The 20,292-nt window shown below is 40.6% G+C and overlaps 1 protein-coding gene across 2 annotated transcripts; it reads left to right on the top strand.

The window, feature by feature from the left end:
- Nucleotides 1-264: 264 nt before the first annotated feature.
- On the top strand, nucleotides 265-19,655 carry col21a1 (collagen, type XXI, alpha 1). 2 transcript variants are annotated; one of them, XM_037465485.2, is made up of 29 exons: nucleotides 265-478; nucleotides 4,512-4,639; nucleotides 4,823-5,383; nucleotides 5,524-5,689; nucleotides 5,770-5,998; nucleotides 6,257-6,430; nucleotides 7,107-7,184; nucleotides 7,881-7,964; nucleotides 9,047-9,109; nucleotides 9,529-9,582; nucleotides 9,665-9,718; nucleotides 9,814-9,867; nucleotides 12,481-12,534; nucleotides 12,604-12,657; nucleotides 12,742-12,795; nucleotides 13,069-13,122; nucleotides 14,399-14,443; nucleotides 14,537-14,590; nucleotides 14,689-14,742; nucleotides 15,670-15,723; nucleotides 15,895-15,966; nucleotides 16,200-16,235; nucleotides 16,581-16,625; nucleotides 17,302-17,334; nucleotides 17,431-17,577; nucleotides 17,679-17,733; nucleotides 17,816-18,007; nucleotides 18,085-18,162; nucleotides 18,300-19,655. In XM_037465485.2, exons 2-29 carry the CDS (start codon nucleotides 4,534-4,536, stop codon nucleotides 18,485-18,487), a joined length of 2,892 nt encoding a protein of 963 aa, XP_037321382.2. In that variant the 5' UTR covers nucleotides 265-478; nucleotides 4,512-4,533; the 3' UTR covers nucleotides 18,488-19,655. The 2 variants fall into 2 exon arrangements, with proteins under 2 accessions (XP_037321382.2, XP_037321383.2); XM_037465486.2 differs by having other exon boundaries at nucleotides 266-478; nucleotides 6,260-6,430; nucleotides 18,300-19,654.
- Nucleotides 19,656-20,292: the final 637 nt, after the last annotated feature.

Here is a 20,292-nt window from a genome sequence, read left to right as displayed (position 1 = left end):
ACACAGTATTTCTGTCTCAGCACTAAAGCTTGTTTACTGATCCGGCGCTTGTACTGCATCCAAAAAACTCCATGTTCTCTGGTTATGCCCCTAGCAACACACTTATGGTCCAAACCCTCAACGCTAGGAAGGAGGCAGTGCTCATTACTACGATTTTCCTTTTGGACTGTCAGAGATGGGCTGTCTGCTTCACTATTGCATGCACTCCTTATCTGCTTCTCTTTCCACCCATGGTAATTGAGGGTGGCTGTATGCCAGTAAAAGTCCGGAGTGAGGGCGGAGGGGGTGGAGAGGAAGAAGCACAGAAACAGAGGAGACAGAGAGCCTGCTGGAAAGGGCAAGCGTTCATTCAGCAGAGAAACATGTGCACTTCTCCCAAAATTTTGTTTCTGCAAACCCAGGGCTGTGAGCAGTATTGATCACTGGCCGTCAATGACAGGATTTATAGGAACTCACACAAGGGCTTGGACGCGTACTGGTAATGTTTTGCTGACTTTCTGTCTTTTTGTTTGGAAACTTATTGTATTTCAGTATTTTACACAATCTACTTTACAGTTAGAGGTTTTGCGTGTGTTTAATTGCATGGTGATGTAACTATGTTTGTTTTTTCAACAGATATTTACATTCAATGTATTAATATCAATGAAGGCAGGATTTCATCAAGTGAATTTGTTGGGGTGATTTTAGTGTATTTAATTCACTGTTGTTTGTTACGATGTGTACAGATCTTTGCACAATATCAACTTTTACTTTAGTTTGCTTGACGCGGTGCTGCCACAGCTGCATATTGAAGACCTTATGTTCAGTTATCATTCCCTTGTTTCTGCTACTGTCATGCAAAGAATGAATGGAATCAGATGATTTTTTCTTTCCTGGCCATTTCACTTCTCATAAAAAAAACATCTTTCATATTTCTTGAATCTGTGCAAGCATACTGCACAGTGCACCAAAGTATTGCATGTAGTGAATTTATATGTTTTTTTTTCACATGTCAGAATAGCATATACACATAAATGGTAGAGTGATAAGACTATGTGAACAGACATTCTTTCAGCGTATGGATTAGTTGAGCTGCTTTCTACAGAGAGCATGAGATAGGGCTTGGCCTTCCCTTGTTGCTGGAAGAATTTGGCAGGAATAAATCCCCCTTATCTTGGCAACTGTTCAGCATGAACAGCATTTGTTGTCTTAGAAATTTTTTAGAGCTTCCTCTTGCAAAATTCACTGTGGACAATTATAACCTCAGCAGGTCGAGCTAAAGCATGCAGCTGTTTTTCAAGTACATAAAGTACTTGTACCAAATAAAGAGAAAAGATGGATTTCAACCTTTCTAAGCAACATAACACTTTATTATGATTTCAGTGTAAAAATGTTACATTTTAAAGGGAAGTAGGCCATAACTAGACACAAAATACGTGGGCAGAAATTGCAGTATTTAAAGTATGTGTGATGACTCAGAGTCCCCTACCCTAAATGTAAATGTTATCTAGTGAATTCTGAGCAATGATTTGTTCAGCAGCTTCCTGAATGGCATTTCCAGCTGGAACTAAACTGTGAATAAGTCTCACATGAATCTTATTAAGTTTGCAAAGTCTTGCAAAAAAACACTGGCTCAACCTAGAATGAACGCCACGTTGTAGTTGTAGTTGTAGTCACTGAGTTACTGTTCTTCCATTCAAATACGAACAGCTAAAACGTGTTGATGCTTATCCAATAACATCATAGATCATAGAGTCCAGGATTATCCTCCAACACTGGGGCACCTGTTTCTGCTTCTTTATGCATGTATTCAAACTCTAATAGCACAGCATGCATAATGCTGCGTCTTCCTGGACAATCGTTGTATGCCGGGATTTCACTGTCTGACGATGTAAATGAATTCCATGTGGCTCGGGCAGACGTGTAGAAACACTTCGTTTGGGGAAAGTCAGTCGAGGGGAAAGTCATCCTGACGGGACCCTGCCAATGGGGCGATTTCCAACAACCTCCTCCAGCTTTCTAGCAGAGAAAGATTCTAGAGAAAGGAATAAAAGCTTTGGAGAGGCCAAGGGTCAAGTCCTAGCCACTGTTTCGTTGACCTTCATAATCAGAAATAGCAATGCATAAAAAGTACGGTTAGTTCCTTCCTATCAAGGTCCTTACACAAGTCATACTTCTTTTTCTGGATGTAGAATCTAGTCTAGTCTTTATTTGAAACTCCCTCCTTCTATGATGTCAACACACCTTACTCACACTTTTATTGTTTCATCTGGTTTTTAGTATTTCAGTTATTATATAATTATACTTGCCAATAATACTGCATGATTTTTGACACACAAGCAGTGATTATTGTTCACCTGTGACTGAAATAAACTTGGAAAATACAGGAGGAATGCAACCTCCCTTTATTATAAATATTAGACATTATTTGTCAATGTGTTACACCTGTTTTGACATTGCTTCATTAAATCTAAGAGGGAGTTGAGGTCAATCGCTGAGAATATCCCAAGGCTTATTGAACACGGTTATCATCAGAAACAGAACAGATGTGGCAGTTTGTTTAAATAACAGAAATGCACAGTTTTAGTTTGGCAGATAAGCCTGATAATGTTTGATTTTTAAATACTGAATACTAAATACTTTTATTAAACAAAAGGTAAACCTGAGGGTGAAAGGGATTTTGTTAGTTTTGCAGGTATTTCCTCATGGAGCTATCAACAATTTTTACCAGATGATGCTGCTAGAAGTTAAGTCATGGGATATAGGGATTAGTATAAACACATTGATGCAAAACTTAGCCGATTCCACAAATTCCATTACCTTAAAGGTGCAAGATCTGAGACTGGGAACATTTCCGTTAGCTGTTAATGGCTGTGAGCATATTGATGGAGAGCAGGAGTCTCACAGCTGGACGGCAAATGGTGTAAACTATAGCGAAAGTGCAGACGGAGCTAACAATTTTTACCTGAGGGTGGGTGCTATGCAATTTTGGTCGGGTCGACTAAGCTGTAACTGCTGCATAAGAGCAATGCGGTGCAAAGAAAACAACCATAACTTATCAGATAACCACGTAACATTAAGGTCATATTGGTACATTGGTCATGGTGCATGGCGAAATCATTTCAACAGTCAGCAGCCAGCCAAATAGCAAGAACGTTGAAGTGCAGGTGTGAGAAGCCTTTAGTGAGTGAATCAAATAAAGATAAAGAATGGCTCTATCAAAACATCAGCACAAGGGAGTAAATAAACAAGGAATATGAAAGAAGAGCTGTAGGGAGTTGAAAGGTATTGGAGCAAATGGATTTCTCACATGTTCTCAAAATTCACTACGATACATTTTTAGCAGCATCCCAAGGTAACTGGCGGGAATGCTGAAGGGATGTATTGCAATTGGTGTAAGTCCTTCAGGGAGGAAAGTTCCGGGAGTAAGGCTTTTTTCATGCACGGGTGTAATACCGCTTTCTGTCCAAGGGTGGGCAGAAATTGGCAAATTAGCAGCAGTTTTGAGGAAACAGTTGATAATCCCACAGGAAACCGGGACCACTGCCTTAAGGGAAGTTTTGGTCAGAGGTTTGGTGTGTTGTTTATCTTGTAAAGCCAACAGTGCCATGTGGGGGGATGAGGCTTGAAAGGAAAATGCTTAGGCTTACTGTGGCTGTGCAGCAGGAGTGGAAAGATAAAGTGTGCCGCAAGGAGGTTGGATGGACAGCTAAGAGTATACATTTGTGGTTCAAATAAGTGAATTAGAGATCTGTGGGTAGTACAACAGAGCCGGGGAGGTAGGAAGAAAATATCCCTTTGGAAAAAGCCAACAAGGGGCTGATGAGATTTGCACGTGATGGTCTTAGTGATAACTGCCTACAGCTGTTTTCAGCATCAACTCATTGTGCTCTTCCTACTCTGCACCAGAAAGCAAACGTTGGTAAACATAGTGGAGCACTAATTAGCTTAAGAGCCAGATATCTTTCCTTGTCGTTGGTAGAGACCAAAAATCGAGCTAAAAGTATTGTACTAAGACTCCCTAAGTGAATAGTAGTGAGTTTCCCACAAAGAAATTACCTGACTGATTCTGTGCTTTACTTGGGCATACCTAAGCTATAAAGAACAATAAACTGATTACGTAAAATGTTTAAAATAGAAACACATTATTACAATATGAACATATGCATGATCTTCCCGCTGCCACGCTTGAGTAATTCTCATACAAAACCTAGGCAGATCAAATTCATGTACGACCTATAAAGGCTTGTATAATGTAATGTTTGAATAAATTTATGTCCCATTAATAAATGTCACTCAAGGTAGCACACTGCCTTTTTTTATCGCTCTCTGTAATTGTGAAACGACAGGTAGTGAGATAGTTTTGTGATTAAAGCCTGGGGAAAAGGGGTGGAGCTAGACTAAACAGCGGTTGAACATCTCAATAATAATAAAAAAAAAGGAAACTGATGCATTCACTATCACAAATTGCATTGCATTATCCTATTTCTATTTCGTTGCATCACAAAACATGTTTTTCATTTTCTCTGTAGGTGTACAGTTGGATCTTGGTACATGTGCATAATGGGTTACAAAGCAGCATCCATGCATTGTGTCTTGAGATGCCTGTGCTTTATGCTTCTGTCGTTGTTTACTGCAGCTCAAGATGAAGATATAAGAAGTAAGAATGCGTCCGTCTTTGTTGTCTTACATGCTTTGTTGTTGTTGTTCATACATTTAAAATGACCAAATAAATACAACTTGCGAAATATATGCGTTTTACTTCAAGTATTCCATCAAAATGAATGGGATTTTTTAAATCATTGTTTTAAACTGCTGACTATTTATTTCTTGTCTACTTCAGGTTGTAGGACCGCACCATGTGACTTGGTCTTTATTCTAGATGGCTCGTGGAGTGTTGAAGATGTCAATTTTGAACTTGTAAAGCGTTGGCTCGTCAACATAACAACAAGCTTCAACATTGGACAGAAGTTTACCCAGGTTGGAGTCGTCCAATACAGCGATGATCCATTTTTAGAAATACCTCTGGGGAAGCATTTCTCCACCAAAGAGCTCATCAAAGCAATGGAGTCCATTGAGTACATGGGGGGAAACACAAGAACAGGCACAGCCATTGAGTTTGCAACAAACAAACTGTTTGGCCTGTCCGAACGCGGCCCCTTAGGCATTTCCAGAATTGCTGTCGTCCTCACAGACGGGAAATCTCAAGATGAGGTTTTAATAGCGGCAGAGGCAGCAAGGAAAAAAGGAATAATTCTGTTCGCAATCGGCGTTGGGCCAGAGACAGAAAACTCCCAGTTGCAAAACATTGCAAACAAGCCATTTTCGACGTATGTCTTCTCTGTTGAGGACTACAAAGGTATCTCCAGGATCATACAGATCATACGACAGAAACTGTGCGAAGGTATGGTAATACTGTATTACTTACAAAACGGCCTCAGAGTTGTATCTCGTCACCTAATCCCATTTTTCTGTCACTCCATTATTCTCCATGTGTCCCTATGTTGGATTATCTTTCCATTTAACTGTGTTTGTCTGTTGCAGAGACGGTTTGTCCAGCTAGAATTCCAATAGATTCTCGCGATGAGAAAGGGTTTGATATCCTGTTACATTTAAATTTGGCTAAAAAAGCAAAGAAAATACCAGGGACATATTACGGCACCAAGGCCTACGAAGTGACATCTCGCGTCGACTTGAGTACAGCCACCCGGTAACCACTTTGCTCTTATTCTTTCTTCATCATCATCAGTCCGTTCACATGTTGACTGGCTTTTGGATTCCTCCCTCAAGGACCCTTTTTCCCGACGGCCTGCCTCCATCATATGTCTTTGTGGCCACACTGAGGTACAAAGGAACCGTGGCAATAGAGGAGTGGGACGTGTGGAGAATACAGACGCGCGATGGGAAACCTCAGATGGCGGTCACCCTGAATGGATTGAAGCGCACCGTCATGTTCACCACAACCAGTAGCGCAGCAAGTGGAACTCAAACGGTCACGTTTTCGCAGTCCACAGCAAGGGTACGGTAAACACAAACCGTGTGTCGTCAATTGAAACAGTTCAAACGGATAAACAGTTTGAGGTTGAGAGGTTTAAAATGCCTCATTATTTCTATTGGTCAGGTCTTCACATGAATGTTCTGCTCTGAGCAACAATTACAGCAACATAAACGCTCCCTTCAGGGGGTGGATTGTCTTTTGATTGTCTTCATCAGCACACATCCAGCACGTAACCACGATATTAACAACGGTGTTCCTGTTCCTTTTCTTTGACAAAAGAAGCTGTTCGATGAGAGGTGGCACCAGCTGCGGCTGCTGGTCACTGAGGAGGAGGTTACTCTTTACGTTGATGACCTGGAGATCGAAACCCAATCATTGGAGCCCCCTGTCGGTATTTTCATCAATGGAAAAACCCAAGTGGGAAAGTATGTCAGAAAGGAAACAACAGTGCCAGTAAGTTTATTGACATCAATCAACCTATTTTAATAAAAATTCACGTTTGGTTCCCAGAAAAAATAATCCAGAAAATATGTCAACTTGACTATAGAAAGAGAGAACAGTTTGTTTTATAATGAATAGTTGAGAAAACTCAACATGGATACTTTTTTAAACTACATTGCAAAGTTTATTGCTCTCTCCCGAGAGAAATGCTAATATCAGAGGATATTAAGTGATTTTTCTCTCCACCAAGTCTTATCAATCCTCTGTTTTTATGTCTTATGCAACATTTGGTGCCACAATTGCTGCATTTGCAATAATACAAATCTTATGTCGGGATCGTCTCTGGGCTCACATGGTAACTGGAGGGAAACAGTCTATGGGACATTCCTGAGCCATTTTATCACCCACATCAACAAAATACCAAATAATGGAAGAAAAGTGTAACGTTGCTGCAGAACGCTTCCAACACAGAGGGAGGTCTGGCAACATGTTTCTGCTTAATGCCCGCTGAGGGCGATTTAGCAGTCGTATAATGGTAGTTTCAATTAATTAGTGGCAAAGCGCTAATAAAACCAAACTCAACGTTGCAAAATGACCGGCGTGTTTGTTTTGTTAGCTTGTTTGGAGGCTCCAGCAGTGGAGGTTGTGTATTTAACAAGAGTCTCTTCTCTTTTCAAATCATGTTCAGTTTGAAATCCAGAAACTTCGCATTTACTGTGACCCCGAGCAGAGCAACCGAGAGACGGCGTGTGAAATACCTGGAGTTGTAAGTGTGAAACTCAGCTCGGAGCAGAACTTCAGTCCAAGAGCAACAAAGATAACTTTTTCTCACCTACTTCTCACCTTGTTCAACCACATCTGCTTCTAATTGAAAAAATAAAACATTTTCACCCTCAGTAAACTCCACACCTCATTCTGAATGGCATAAAGAATGTGTCATGATTTATATTCCGTCAGCTCGGTGTATTCTAGTGTTGTGGAGGGAAAGTGTAAACTCAGCATATTCATTTCCAGTCACATCTGTTCATACATCCAACAATTCGTTGAAGGAGGACGCTGGGCTCTGCTTCAAACACCGTCAGTAAATTGTCCGCCGGCTATAACTGGGTTTAGGGAAGCAGCGGCCCTTTGTTATGTTGGCTTTAAAACTTCAATAACCACGGGGCCAGTGCCAAGTTCATGTTTTTAAAGTGCGAATGAAAATATCTAAAAGAAACATGATGGGTAGCCAAAACATACAAACGCTTGCCAAGTTTAACACTAAGTAGGATCAGATACCTTTCTGTCAAACTGTCACGTAAGTTGATTTTTTCTTTTAGTCTATTCATGAAAATACTTGAAAGTCATCAATAGATGATAAAAACTTCTGTCTACTGACTATTTAATGAATCCATAGATTGTTGCAGCTCTAACATGTGTCCATTTGTATGGACGCTCAGTGTCTAATCTGTGTTCATTACAGTGTGCCAACAGTCCCGATTACACAGAACCAACTCCAGAACCTTGTGTTTGTCCTCCTGGCGCCCCTGGACTTCCGGGAATGAAGGTCAGTTATTTAAAAGATCTCGTCTGTTTCTATGATATTTCATTTGTTGTGTTGTATTATTTTATTGTTTCACATTCAGCACATACGTTCCTCCACACTGACAAGCAAAATTAACCTGCGGAAACAAATGCAACAACGTGCACACAGAACTGTGCGATATTACAGAATGGAGTCCATTCCTGGTTTTACCCTGAGGATGTGGTTGACCACCTCCTCAGTGTTCAGACGGTTGGTTAAATATTTACTTCGAACAGTGGTATTCTGTTGACATGAAATGAGAGAAGAAGAATTAGGGATGTCGGTTTTTGTGTAAACTCCCTTCTATTCTCGCTAAGTATTGTTGGATAAGCAATAAGCACAAGACGTTGAACTTTACCAAATGGTTAAATCCGCCATTACAGCCTATAAACACATATTTTATTTGTGGCAGTGCTGTGTAAGGGGTTTTAGTTCCATAATCTCTTAAATACATAGTTTTCTGCCGAAAACGACACATCATGGACGCGCACCAACTCATCTTTTCTCCTTTTAGGAAAATGATGGCTTGCTGTTGTAAGAAAGCTATGGCATAGTTAGCCAAGATCCTGTTGTAATGTACTTTTTCATTTAAGCAAACCAGACCACTGTTTAAGATTAACATTAGTAAGAATTTAAAATGAACAAAATACGGATTCAAACCTACACTCTTGCTGTTAATTGATCACAGGGTATCAACAAAATGATTGCAGGTCATAAAAGCCTTTAACACACAGACCTTGGAGAGACATTAATGCGGCAACAAGACTCTTTGTTAATAAAACCTGCATGGGCTCCGGCGTGTTTGTGTTTAAAACATCACAGCTTTTCTTTCACTACATTCATTAATAGATACAAAATGCTGGGGCCATTGCAGGCTGCAGATGTTCGTTATTACCCTCGAGGCATCTCACGTTTGACAAACTAATGCAGCGGAATAAATTTAATCACATTATCTCTCTCTATGATTCATTTACGCTGCGTTGAGGTTGCTCCATGGATGAAGACGTACAAAGAAACCTTTTTTCGTTACCCATCAGTAAATAACCGCATTTCACTTTCTTCAGGGAGAAGAAGGGAACACTGGCAGATCTGGTCAGCCTGGACCTGCTGGTGCTGATGGTAAGCCTGTGAGTACTACATAGTTCAATATACAATTATAAAGACTTTAATTGCTAACAACACTGTCACAGCAGAATCCACAACCACATGTGAGAAAAGACCAGAACCAATTGAGTTGATGTACCCATTGAGTCATGACAGTTGCTGCTTGTTAATTCAATGTGGTCAGAAACGCTTCACTAGTAAATGTACTTATTTACTTATTTTTCCAATGGATAAATAGAAAAACCTCTCTGAATTTGCCATTGGTGGCAGTACGGTACTGATTTGGTTGATGAAAAGCATCCAAGAGTAAACCACATGTTCTACCACATGATCAAAAACTCACCCTGCAGCCTGGACTCACTTAGAGATGATGCACACAGTTGAGGGGGTTCAAATGTATAACCAAATATGTGTATCTCTCATCTTTTTTTTTAATTATAAGGGTATCCCTGGCATTAGAGGTAGTCCAGGTCTGACAGGTCCCCCAGGAGCAGAGGTAAAGCTCATTTTAATTGATTTACTATAACATTAAGTTGACCATTTAGAACAGACAATATAAAGCTGCTTTTTACCGCCAGGGTCCACGTGGGACAGATGGGATCAAAGGCGAACAAGGGAGGCCTGGTGTTTCGGTAGGAAGGTCAAAAACAACCGTTTCATTATCATGCTGTTGTACTGGTTTGTGACCCCCAAAGAAACATTTTCTAACGCAAGTCTGTTATTTCAGGGTGAAAAAGGTTTGCCTGGATTACCAGGACCACCTGGAAAGCTAGGAGAGAAGGTGGATATGTTAATTATTCAAATACTACCTGATAGCACTCTCCAGATATTGGTCCATGTTTATCTAAAATTCCATGAGAAGAAGTTACAATTGGTGAATGCGTTGATCAAACCTGGGACAAACAATATTTAAATAAAGTAGTCATGGTGGATGAACTTTTTATGATGACAAATGTAGGATTAACAGGAAATGCCTGCTAGAGACATTAACCTGAACCGTTTGAACAACATCACATCAATCACTGTAACCATATGTTATGAAGATAAAGCCAGTTCCCCTGCGAGAGTAAATCGTGTACAACTTCTATACTCTCTGACACTCTCTGAGGATGTTGCGGACACAGCGTGATTGACATCACAGTTTTTTTTGTGTGTATTTAATGACTTTTGTTCTGACCTTTTCTTTGGAAGCTAAAACGAGAACAAAAAACAGTATTTCAAGAGCCAGTACCTTGTGTCTCTTGTTGGTATGTTTTTCTTTTTCTCTCGTCTGCTCCTCAGCGTCCCGATTACAGTGAGGCCTACGAGTGCTACGGAGACATTTAGAGAGAAAACCCAAAGTCCCAAAAAACTGCTGTGAAAAAACGAATTAGAGAAATCGATGAAAACATCCGTACAAAAGGGGAGACGCGCTGTGAAATAAAAGCAAAGGGTCCTACAAAGGCCTCCCCCACAGCCACTGCAGACTGGAGAAAGAACTCAAGCTTTATCCAGGACTTCTTTTATTGGTCTGATCACACTGAACATTCGGTGTTTTTTATTATTTGATGAACGATGAGTAATGCATCCTTTCTCGACTGCATCACCTCGGTCATCCTACCTTGTAATACGTGTGACCACAAGGGGTCGATGCCAGCTGGCTGAAGTGGAAAACAATTCAAGCAGTTAGTGTCATTTAAAATAGATGTCTCAGCTGTTTGCACTTTAAACAAATCCTCCTGCTCCATCCGTCACATTATTAGAGATTCCCTCACAGATCCAAATTTATCAAATTGAGTTATTTGTAGTGTTTTGGACCGCCTTCTTAAAATACTTTGATTAATAGGGGAAATACTTCCCCTATCCCACAAAAAATAACTGGGGACTGCTCTGCTTAGGATCATCTGGATTTTCTTTTTCCCAGTAATGATATCTAGATAAAAAAAGGATCAACATTTACTGCATTGTGAAAGTGGTCTTTTAAAACCCCATAATTGGAAACACCTGATAAGTGTAATATTCTGAGGCACCACGCATGATGAGATGAGCAACTTGAGGTGATTTTCCATCACTTGTTACACGGCAATAAAGCACAGCTGCTAAACATGTTTTGGATTATAGAGTGTGGAAAAGCTCTCTTCAAATAGATTATACACATTAAAAATACAGAATATACTTAAGATTTGGACAATACATATTTTTGCTCTGAAATTGAACTGAGTAACAGCGGTACTTTAACTTAACATACTGACATCAACATGCTAACATGGTCACAATGCCAATGCTAACATGTTTACCCTGACTGACACAATAATTACTAGGTAATTTAAAATTGTCATCATAGAGCCTTATTGCTACCTTGGCACAGCATTAAGTATTCCCCATTATACTGTATGAGACACTAAAGAGCTCGGCTCCTCCAAAATCCAAACTCCAGCCATTTGGCATTCATCTTAAAATCAATTTTCCTGCAGAAGTGAAAACATATTTAAGTTTAGGTCTAGGGAACAAAATGCCCTTTATGTCTCTGTCGAGAGATGGTTTCTCTCTGGGAAAGCATAAGATGCTCAATTCTCCACAGTGCAATAACTGCATAACGTCTTCAGGGAGCCTCCCAAACTTCAATATAGGATGAATAATAATACTTTTGTTTCAGTTGAGTTTTCTACTGAAATCTACATTTCCATATTGTTCCCATATTGTAGGACCACCCATGGATGTAGTTTCATTTTCCTGGCATAGGATCTATCCAACGGAAACATCCCTTTGTTATAGCTCTGAAACTGAACTGCCCACAAGGCAACAGCTGGAGACATTTGTTTTGTATATATATATCAATAAAGCATGAACACCCACTCCTGGTTAGGGGTTTGTTCAATGAATTCAGCCCCACTTTGTGTGTAAGAAGCAACACTTTGTTGACAAAAATTTTTTTTTACACAATAAATAATTTAGCAAATTCAGAGAAAACCAATGACCTCACGTCTCGTCTTGTTTCACAATTTTATTTTTTGTTCTGAAAACACAGTGATACATCGTTCACTGTGTTTCAACAGGTACTTGATGAAAATCTAGTATTAGCAGTTTGTAAAATTCCTGACTGGTGCACTAAAAACCATCTCGACTTTCTGAATTCATTGTCAAGCCCACAAAAAAATAAGACGATTCCTCACTAACTTCAAACATGGACACTATATTTGTGACCACGTGGATGTCAGAATGGGGTTGTGAGGCGCTCTGTCCCACACAGTTTGATGATCTCCCTCTAATACAAAAATGGAGAATGCTTTCAAATTAGTGGCATTTTTATCGTTGTCTTAAAGTTCCGATGAGGAAGGTCAGATTAGCCGAATAAAGGTAAGAACATTATTACATCACATTTAATGATGATCTAACATATTCTATCTTTTCTCAGGGCTCAATTGGATCCAGAGGAATTGCAGGTTTACCTGGGAAAGCTGGTCAAGTGGTAAGGATGCAGATGCTATTGGCTGCTGAAAATATTATGAATCCTAACTGGATGGCATGATGTTTCCAGGGAGAAAAGGGAGGTTTGGGACCTCCTGGGGCACCGGGTTTTCCAGGAGACGCAGTATGTAAATCACCTTTCATATTTAAAAAGTAGGGCTTGTGTGCCATTTTAGCAGTTTATAAAAATATTGTTCTCTGGTTGCAGGGCCTACCTGGGAGAGATGGAAATGTTGGATTTCCAGGTGGAACTGGTCAAAAGGTCTGATTTGTTTTTACAGCGCCGAAAACAACATTTCAAAGTTAATTCGGGGATTAGGAGAATAATAGACAAATGAGTATGGTTTAGCGTGCAGATTGTTTTTTTTTAATCATCGCTGCTCCAAAGAGTTCTGCTGTCGATGTTTGGCAACCGTGGAAAACCACATTCAACAAATTGTGTATACATTCCAGTTAGATAGAAATGTATCACGATGCATAAAGATTTTGCATCAACGTTTAAATGATTAATGATGCTTTTTGTTTCTGTATAAAGGGGGAAGCTGGGGACAGTGGTATTGCAGGCGTTGATGGAAGGGAAGGCCATCCTGTGAGTAGTGAACACAAACATTTCTCTTTGTGCATGTTTGGTGTGTTGTGGGTTGTTTGAGCTGTTGAGGATTTTATGCAAAATGTACATAAAATACACAATTAAATGTATCCATTATTGAGTTCAAATTGGAAAGAAAGAAGAGGTCAGGTGTATTTGTGTTGCAGTTAGCTGACAGGATCCCTCAGATTTGCACGTCCATGTTTTAGCGTTGAAAGTCTGTTAACATACTGTCAGCAGTACTGAGAACACTCCTGACAGCTAGTACATCAGGGGTATTTCCCCTGTAGTTCATTCTAGGATAACCCTGTTACGTAACCAGCAGGCTGCTGCTATTATTTAAGGCAGTAAAAGTAACTCAGAGAGGGAATTCTGTGGCGCTCTGGGAAATCTTTGAGAAAGAAAGTGTTACAGCCGGGCAGCCACCCCGCTGATCATGATTAGAAGTCTTGTCCAAGACTTTGTGATGGGTCTACAAAAGATGAGTCAGTTGCTCCACAAGGCTGAGAGCCATTTTCTCTGACCAGAACAATGGAGCCAGGATTTGTACCATACTTCCTTAAGGCAAAACACGATGAAGTTAGGGCTTCGATGTTGGCCCGGGGATGGGGATTTCTTCTCCTATGAGTACAATGTGAGTGTCCGGGTTGCTGTAACTATGTATTCGGATTCTCTGCCCACCTGTCACATATATCATAAAGAATATATGGTACTTAAGCTTTCGTCTGAAAGAACCAATGAGCGCCTGCAGGCATTTATCTCAAAAGAAAATGCTGATGTGTTGAACCTCATACACTTTTTTAAAATTTTACTTACTTACCATTCTTTTCCTTTGTGCAATTGAAACAGCTATTACTTTCTTTATTACAGCATGGCAGATTCTTTCAAATGTAGAAGACTAGAACACATAGTGACAAAGACAGCACTGGATTGCTCGATGACCAAGTCCGTCTGAAGAAGGGCAGTAAATAAAATATTGTTTTCTCTAGTCTGCCTGACAGCCGTGACTTGGAACATTTCTCGGTGCGTCATATTAGTTCAATTAGTTCCTGTCTTTGAGCAATTGGCTACAGTAGTTGCTGCAACTACTAATGATTTCACTTTGAAAGGATGTAAACTGGAATCTGGAGTTCAGCGGGCTGGTTTTTAAAATCAGTTTAGAGACATCGCATTTGAAAACATGCAGTTTTCTTAAAATGTCTTAGACAACACACTCTTTGGACATTGTTGAGTATATTGATCAGGTAAACAGTATAATGTGTTTCCTTGCTCCCAGGGAATGCCTGGATTGCCAGGGATTGCAGGCCTGACCGGACAAAAGGTGAGCTGCTGCTCCTAACGTATGTGACAAAATAATCAGATCAATGGTTTTTGCATTGGTCTCAGTGATCACGTTTCCCTGATGTGATTCAAGGGGGAAGCTGGTTCGCCTGGACCCAGAGGCTTCACGGGATTGGCTGGACCATCTGTAAGTTAACAGTTGTTGTGAGTCCATAACAACTGTTGATTCTTTCTCAATATTGGATCTAAAGAGTCTCCAAAATTATTTCTTCCCCCCTCCTGCAGGGCGAAATGGGTTTACCTGGTGCACCAGGTATAAAAGGACCAATTGGACCCAAGGTAATGCCTTTTAAGCTTCCTCAAGCAGTTACATTGTCAGTGACGAAAAACAACCATGAAAAGTGCAAAAACTGAAAAACATATTTTCATCCCACTGACTGAAACCGTGCACTAAATATAATGTGAATTTGTCCCTGGCTCTCTCTGTGGGGCTGCGACTGCACTCGTCCCACCTGTGACCAGGAAAATATCTACTCTGCAGATCACTCCCCACCAGCTGGCGTTAGAGTTGTGATTTCATTTGAGTCTAGTCAAAATGTCGCACAGTTCCACAGCTGCTAAAAACGGCGTATGTTGGAGAGTGGCTTCATATGACGTGAAAAACATTCCCGAGCCCTACATCACGCTCAGTGTCGTCAGTCTATGTTGAATTTATCAAGCTGTCTAACCAACGAGCCCAACGTCATAGTGTGGCAAAGGTGGGCAGCATTGCCTGTTTTGTTTGGTCGCTGCTTTTATAAAATACACTCTGCTGGCCACACCGGCAGTGGTAAATTAAGGGATGATTTCGGCCTACTGCTTTCGTCAGTGGAATTTTAGTGGGAATGGAAGCAATCTGGCTTGTTTGGTTTGGACGCCTTGTCTCCTAATCACTTTTCATTAGCTGATCCGCCTTTAACAAGCCAATGTGTAATTGGTAAATGGCACACAAGTGAAAAGCTAGTTTATGAACAGGGAAGCAATACTTTTGATTTCATGGCTGACCTACAGACTGCAATTACAGAGGCTCGTTGAGCTGGAAAAGTAAGCACACAATTGGACGTTACTAAACATCGAGCTGCGCCAAAACCTTGTAAAGTGCTCAGACTTTTCCATACATCAATGAAAGTGAGTGATGATAAGGACTCAGAAATACCAGATGCCGTCCAGCAGGCAGTGATATGATTATCGTCTGTGCAATAAGACATGCTTTATTTCTTATTAAAGGGGAATAAAGGTGAAAGTGGAAGTCCAGGTACACAAGGAACACCGGGGCCTGCGGTATGGTTCAATTTAAATGTTCTTAATGACCATATTTCAATATGAGCAAGGTGGCTCCATGTGATTTTTTTATCCACAATGTTTTATTTTTTATTTTTGAAGTTGTATGTCCTACAGTACTGTATATACATATGTGTATAATGCTTGGTGTTAAACTGGTTACTTTTGAAGGGGAGTTCAGGAGTACCGGGGGCAGCAGGTCGGCCGGGACACACAGGCATGCCAGGCCTGAAGGGCAGCAAGGTATTCCCTCTTACACTTTGCTCTGCCAGTGTATGACAATGACAATTCATAATTTGTTGTTGTTTAATGTTAAAACGGAGCCCAGTTTTGTCGAACATAAAATAAATGTCCATTTGTTTGCTTTAGAATTCAGCTTTAAAACTTCAGTTTTTAAGGCAGATGTTAGAATTCCTTCCTTTTGATTTTGTTTCCCTGCCACAATACATGAGATATTCATTTGTAATCCATGTCAGGGACAAAGAGGAAATCCAGGTGAAAGAGGAGAGACGGTAAGATTGGAGACAAATCCACCCTCAACACTCATTTAGTCACACGAGCAGATCATAATAGAATTATACAGAAAGCTAGAATGAGAAACAATGCAATGCATCTTTTTCAGCAAATGTCATGAGCTTGTAATCTTCACTGTGGTCAGAGTAAATGAGGAGTACTTTTATTTGTTAATGAACATATTCTCTTTGATTAAAAGCCAAGATTGATTCAGGGTTTGTAAAATAAAGTTGTTAATAAATGCTTGAAAGTGTAACGGGATTTTTTTTTATTAGTTCTATCTGTGGTAGTACTATTTGCTGCACTTTGATTAAGTGACGTTGATAAAGTCATTTTCACAACAGGGAATGAAAGGGGAAAAAGGAGGTAATGGTCGGCAAGGGGAACACGTGAGTATCTCTGATCAGCTTTTCCGTTTAAAGTATTGCAAAAAAATGCAGAATTCTTATTTTTTAAATTTTTTATTGAATCATCAAATCAAAACATTTGGTGAAATATTTTACTGTTGTGCTGATATAAATCAATACCTGAATAAGACCCTTCGTGGACGCTCCATGTATGTTTCTCTTACAAATAAGAGGACCACTAAAAACTCTTTTACAGTTTGAGGATAGCGCCATCATGTGGCCATATGTTGAGCACTTCAAATCTTGTCTCATAACTCCTGAACGAAGAAGTTTAGCAACATATCATGTGCAGTACATAACTTATACATGTAGGCCATACCCATATAGGGATTTTGTCTATTTTTAAACTAAATTGTTTTGCACTTTTTCTCATTCAAACCATTTTTGGCATATACGTATATTGACATTCATGACCTATTTGACACATCTTTCTGAAAGCATGCTTGTGCTTTTGTTACATACCCTAGATCACATTGGCACATAACTATTTATATTAGACCCTTATTATTTAAAGATCTATGCTTTCTCCATCAATTAAAAGGCTTGTTTGTTACTGAGCATTTTAACGTTTTGACAGTATAACAAACATTAAGTGCAGCCGTGTTGATGTTATGTCTTTTCCAAGCTTTTAATGACTTATCCTTAATTTCATTGACAGGGCTCCACTGGTCCAATGGGACTAAAGGGAGAGGTATGTTCAACTTAGTGCTTTATCAACTCACCTCTATCCAAAATCGAAAGCATTGTTGTGTCAATGGCTAACCATCGGATGGCCTTTCTTTGCCAGAAAGGAACAGCAGGAGATCTGGGACCAAGAGGTCAGGAGGGTCAAATGGGCAGGCCTGGACAATCGGGTCAGTCTGGCCCACCCGGAGCCCGAGGGCTGCAGGGGGACAGTGGTGTACCTGGCCCACCGGGACCAGAAGGAAGACCAGTACGTGCGACACATTGCGCCAACTTTACTGTTTTTCACTGTGGTATTGACCAACATAGTGGAATGGAAAGATCGTTAGTATCCATCGTTTTTCATTCCAGGCCAGTCAAATGTCCGACAGTCACATCCAGCAAATCTGCAGAGAGTTGCTTCAGTGTGAGTTTTGTTACGGAATGATGAAACGTTTCTGTGTTATTTCCCCAAACAGCTGAAATAATTGTATTGTCAATCATCCTAGCTGAGCTGCATTTGTTGTTGCTGAGCAACCAGCAGAGTAGCTGTGCCACGTGTCAAAGCCGGCCTGGATCTCCTGGTCCTCCAGGTCCAACTGGGCTCCAGGGAATCAGGGGCCTTCCAGGACTTAGTGGGTCCAGGGGAATGCCGGGCCGCCCAGGTCGGCCAGGGCACCCTGGTGTTAACGGGCTGAAAGGTAGAACCAACGTTAAAGTTCACACTAGGTTAAAGCTGTTGTGCGGGAAACTCAATCAGGTACACTTGTGTTCGCAGGAGAACCGGGTTCTATGGGTGAGAAAGGGAACCCTGGACGGACAACAGGTGGAGACCAGGGGCCACCGGGGCCTCCAGGTAAACCCTCTGGCTTGTTATTCATGCTCACAAATCCTTTCACAAAGACATGTGGAAGCTAATTCCCTGAAAAACACTTAATCCGTTCGGCAGTGTGGACCATTCCTTTCAGCTGATCGTGGATTTTATCTCTACAGGTCCGATGGGGCCCCACGGGTACAGTAAGCCAGGTCCTCCAGGTAGGCCCGGATCACCTGGTCTAAACGGAGCGGAGGGTAAAAGTGGCCGTGCTGGCAGCCCTGGTCAGCCTGGGGTGTGTGATCCATCCATGTGTTACAGCAGCATTATGAGGCGGGATCCTTACAGCAAAGGGCCAAACTATTGACGCAAGCGGCGTCACTGCAGGCACAAGTCTAGAGCTGATGTGGAACAAACGGACATTCTCAGGAAGATCTCAACTTAATATTTTCACTCTGTCGTGAAAACAAAACGGACCTCCTCTGTCACCAGTCATGTGATCTCAGATGACAGAACTAAATCCTATCACATGTCTCTCTGTTGTTGTTTTGCATCATTATTCACAAGTCTTTGAACATGCTTTAAGGTTTTAATGGTGTTACGTAAGAGAGTAAATGGTGCGCTCCATTTAATGCTTCTCTTAGAGCAGTGTGGCTCCTAAATGTTCTTATGTTGCCCCTTGGCGTTGCTTCATTCAATGTCGCTCTCTAAACATTCAACACACATTGGATTAGTGGTATATCTTCTGTTAAAAGAAACAACCCCACATGTTTCATGATGTATAAAATCCATGTTCAATGAATGTTTGAACCACATATTACGTGTAACATTTGCATGTTTCAATACAAGACTGTGATTTCCTATAGCTGCTGTAAGCCTGTGTTCCTAAAGCATTTAGTTTGACTGTTGAGCTATTAACTTGTATTTTAAGTCTGATAATATTGTGTATCATGCTAAATAAATGAATAATTTACCTCTGATCACAATCATTCACATATCATTTTATTGCAAGCAGAAAGAAAAATGTTCAAAGTTTCACCGTCTAAAAACATACTGAGATTTCACTTTGAAATATGTCATTTATGTTCCCAAGGATTACCTTTCATTACTGTAGCAGGTATTTTAATGTTATTTATAGTTGTAACTGTGTATTTCAGCCGTGACATCTCTTAAACAGCTTTTGTAATTTTTATCACAAGGCGACTTTTGTATGAATCTTTCTCTTTTTGTATTAGAATTAAAACATACGAATCATTTGTGAACTCTGTTTGGTTTGTTTTGGTCATTAAGTTTTGTGGTTTATTACAGGAAAACCATCCCAAAATCAATATTTTTCATCACGTTTTTTGTGAGCTTTAGAAGGTTTACATTTCATCAAAAAAGATGTATGTAAGTAGTAAAAAACATCATCACCCTGTGCACCTGCAAGAATGTGTGAAACCTCCAGAAATAACGTGCTGTGTGCACTAGGTGGCGCTCTGTGGCCAGATCCCAGCATGTCGGGGAGTTTTCTCCTTTTTTCCCCGATTCCGCACACGGGATCACATGAAATATTTATGTTTTGAATTATCCCGACCATCCAGCTTCAACCTCCACTTAGTGCTCCTCTGAGAACGGCTCCCTGCGTCGACTTAATTTATACTACTTTATACAACTCGTTTGAATATATGTTTCATAATTATGAAGATTGTAAATCCTTGTTTACTGCAGAGAGCTGAGTCCTTTAACATATAAGGTGCCGTGTTCTTATCCATCGTCCCTTCACTAGTAAATCTACTACGATCCGTCCGTGTGTGAGATCCTTTTTTACTGCAAATCATGTATCACTTTTACTTTCTGGTGCATGTAACGAAATCCTACTTCATTACAGCATCGTGAGCCTGTGCGGTCTGACAACAGGATCCTTGTTGTTGATGGCGACTGCAGCTGGAGCCCTCTCCCATAAACAAGTGCACTTCAATAAGTTGAGGTGATTAAAAGAGCCTGTCATAATTCGTCCACTCGTTCACACGGGCTCTCGGATTTCAAGTGTCTCCCTTTTCACCTCCTGAGCCGCCACATCCATCATGGCACCGGGGCTGAAGTTTTATTGCTGCCGCTGGAGATGGATGCAAAAAGAAAAGAAAAGAAAAGTTGGGAGTGTGGGATGGGCTCAGAGGGCAACCAGCCCCA

Source organism: Pungitius pungitius, chromosome 13, assembly GCF_949316345.1.
Source record: "Pungitius pungitius chromosome 13, fPunPun2.1, whole genome shotgun sequence".
Classification (NCBI taxonomy): domain Eukaryota; kingdom Metazoa; phylum Chordata; class Actinopteri; order Perciformes; family Gasterosteidae; genus Pungitius; species Pungitius pungitius.
This window is presented reverse-complemented; position numbering and strand designations above follow the sequence as displayed.

What these genes read in the sequence shown, in the direction of transcription:
- col21a1 (XM_037465485.2), top strand. Translation starts at nt 4,534, where the DNA reads ATGTGCATAATGGGTTACAAAGCAGCATCCATGCATTGTGTCTTGAGA. An exon ending in CAGGCCTGACCGGACAAAAG is followed by an intron (nt 14,444 to 14,536) that starts GTGAGCTGCTGC and finishes ATGTGATTCAAG; the next exon opens with GGGGAAGCTGGTTCGCCTGG. An exon ending in AAGGAACACCGGGGCCTGCG is followed by an intron (nt 15,724 to 15,894) that starts GTATGGTTCAAT and finishes TTACTTTTGAAG; the next exon opens with GGGAGTTCAGGAGTACCGGG.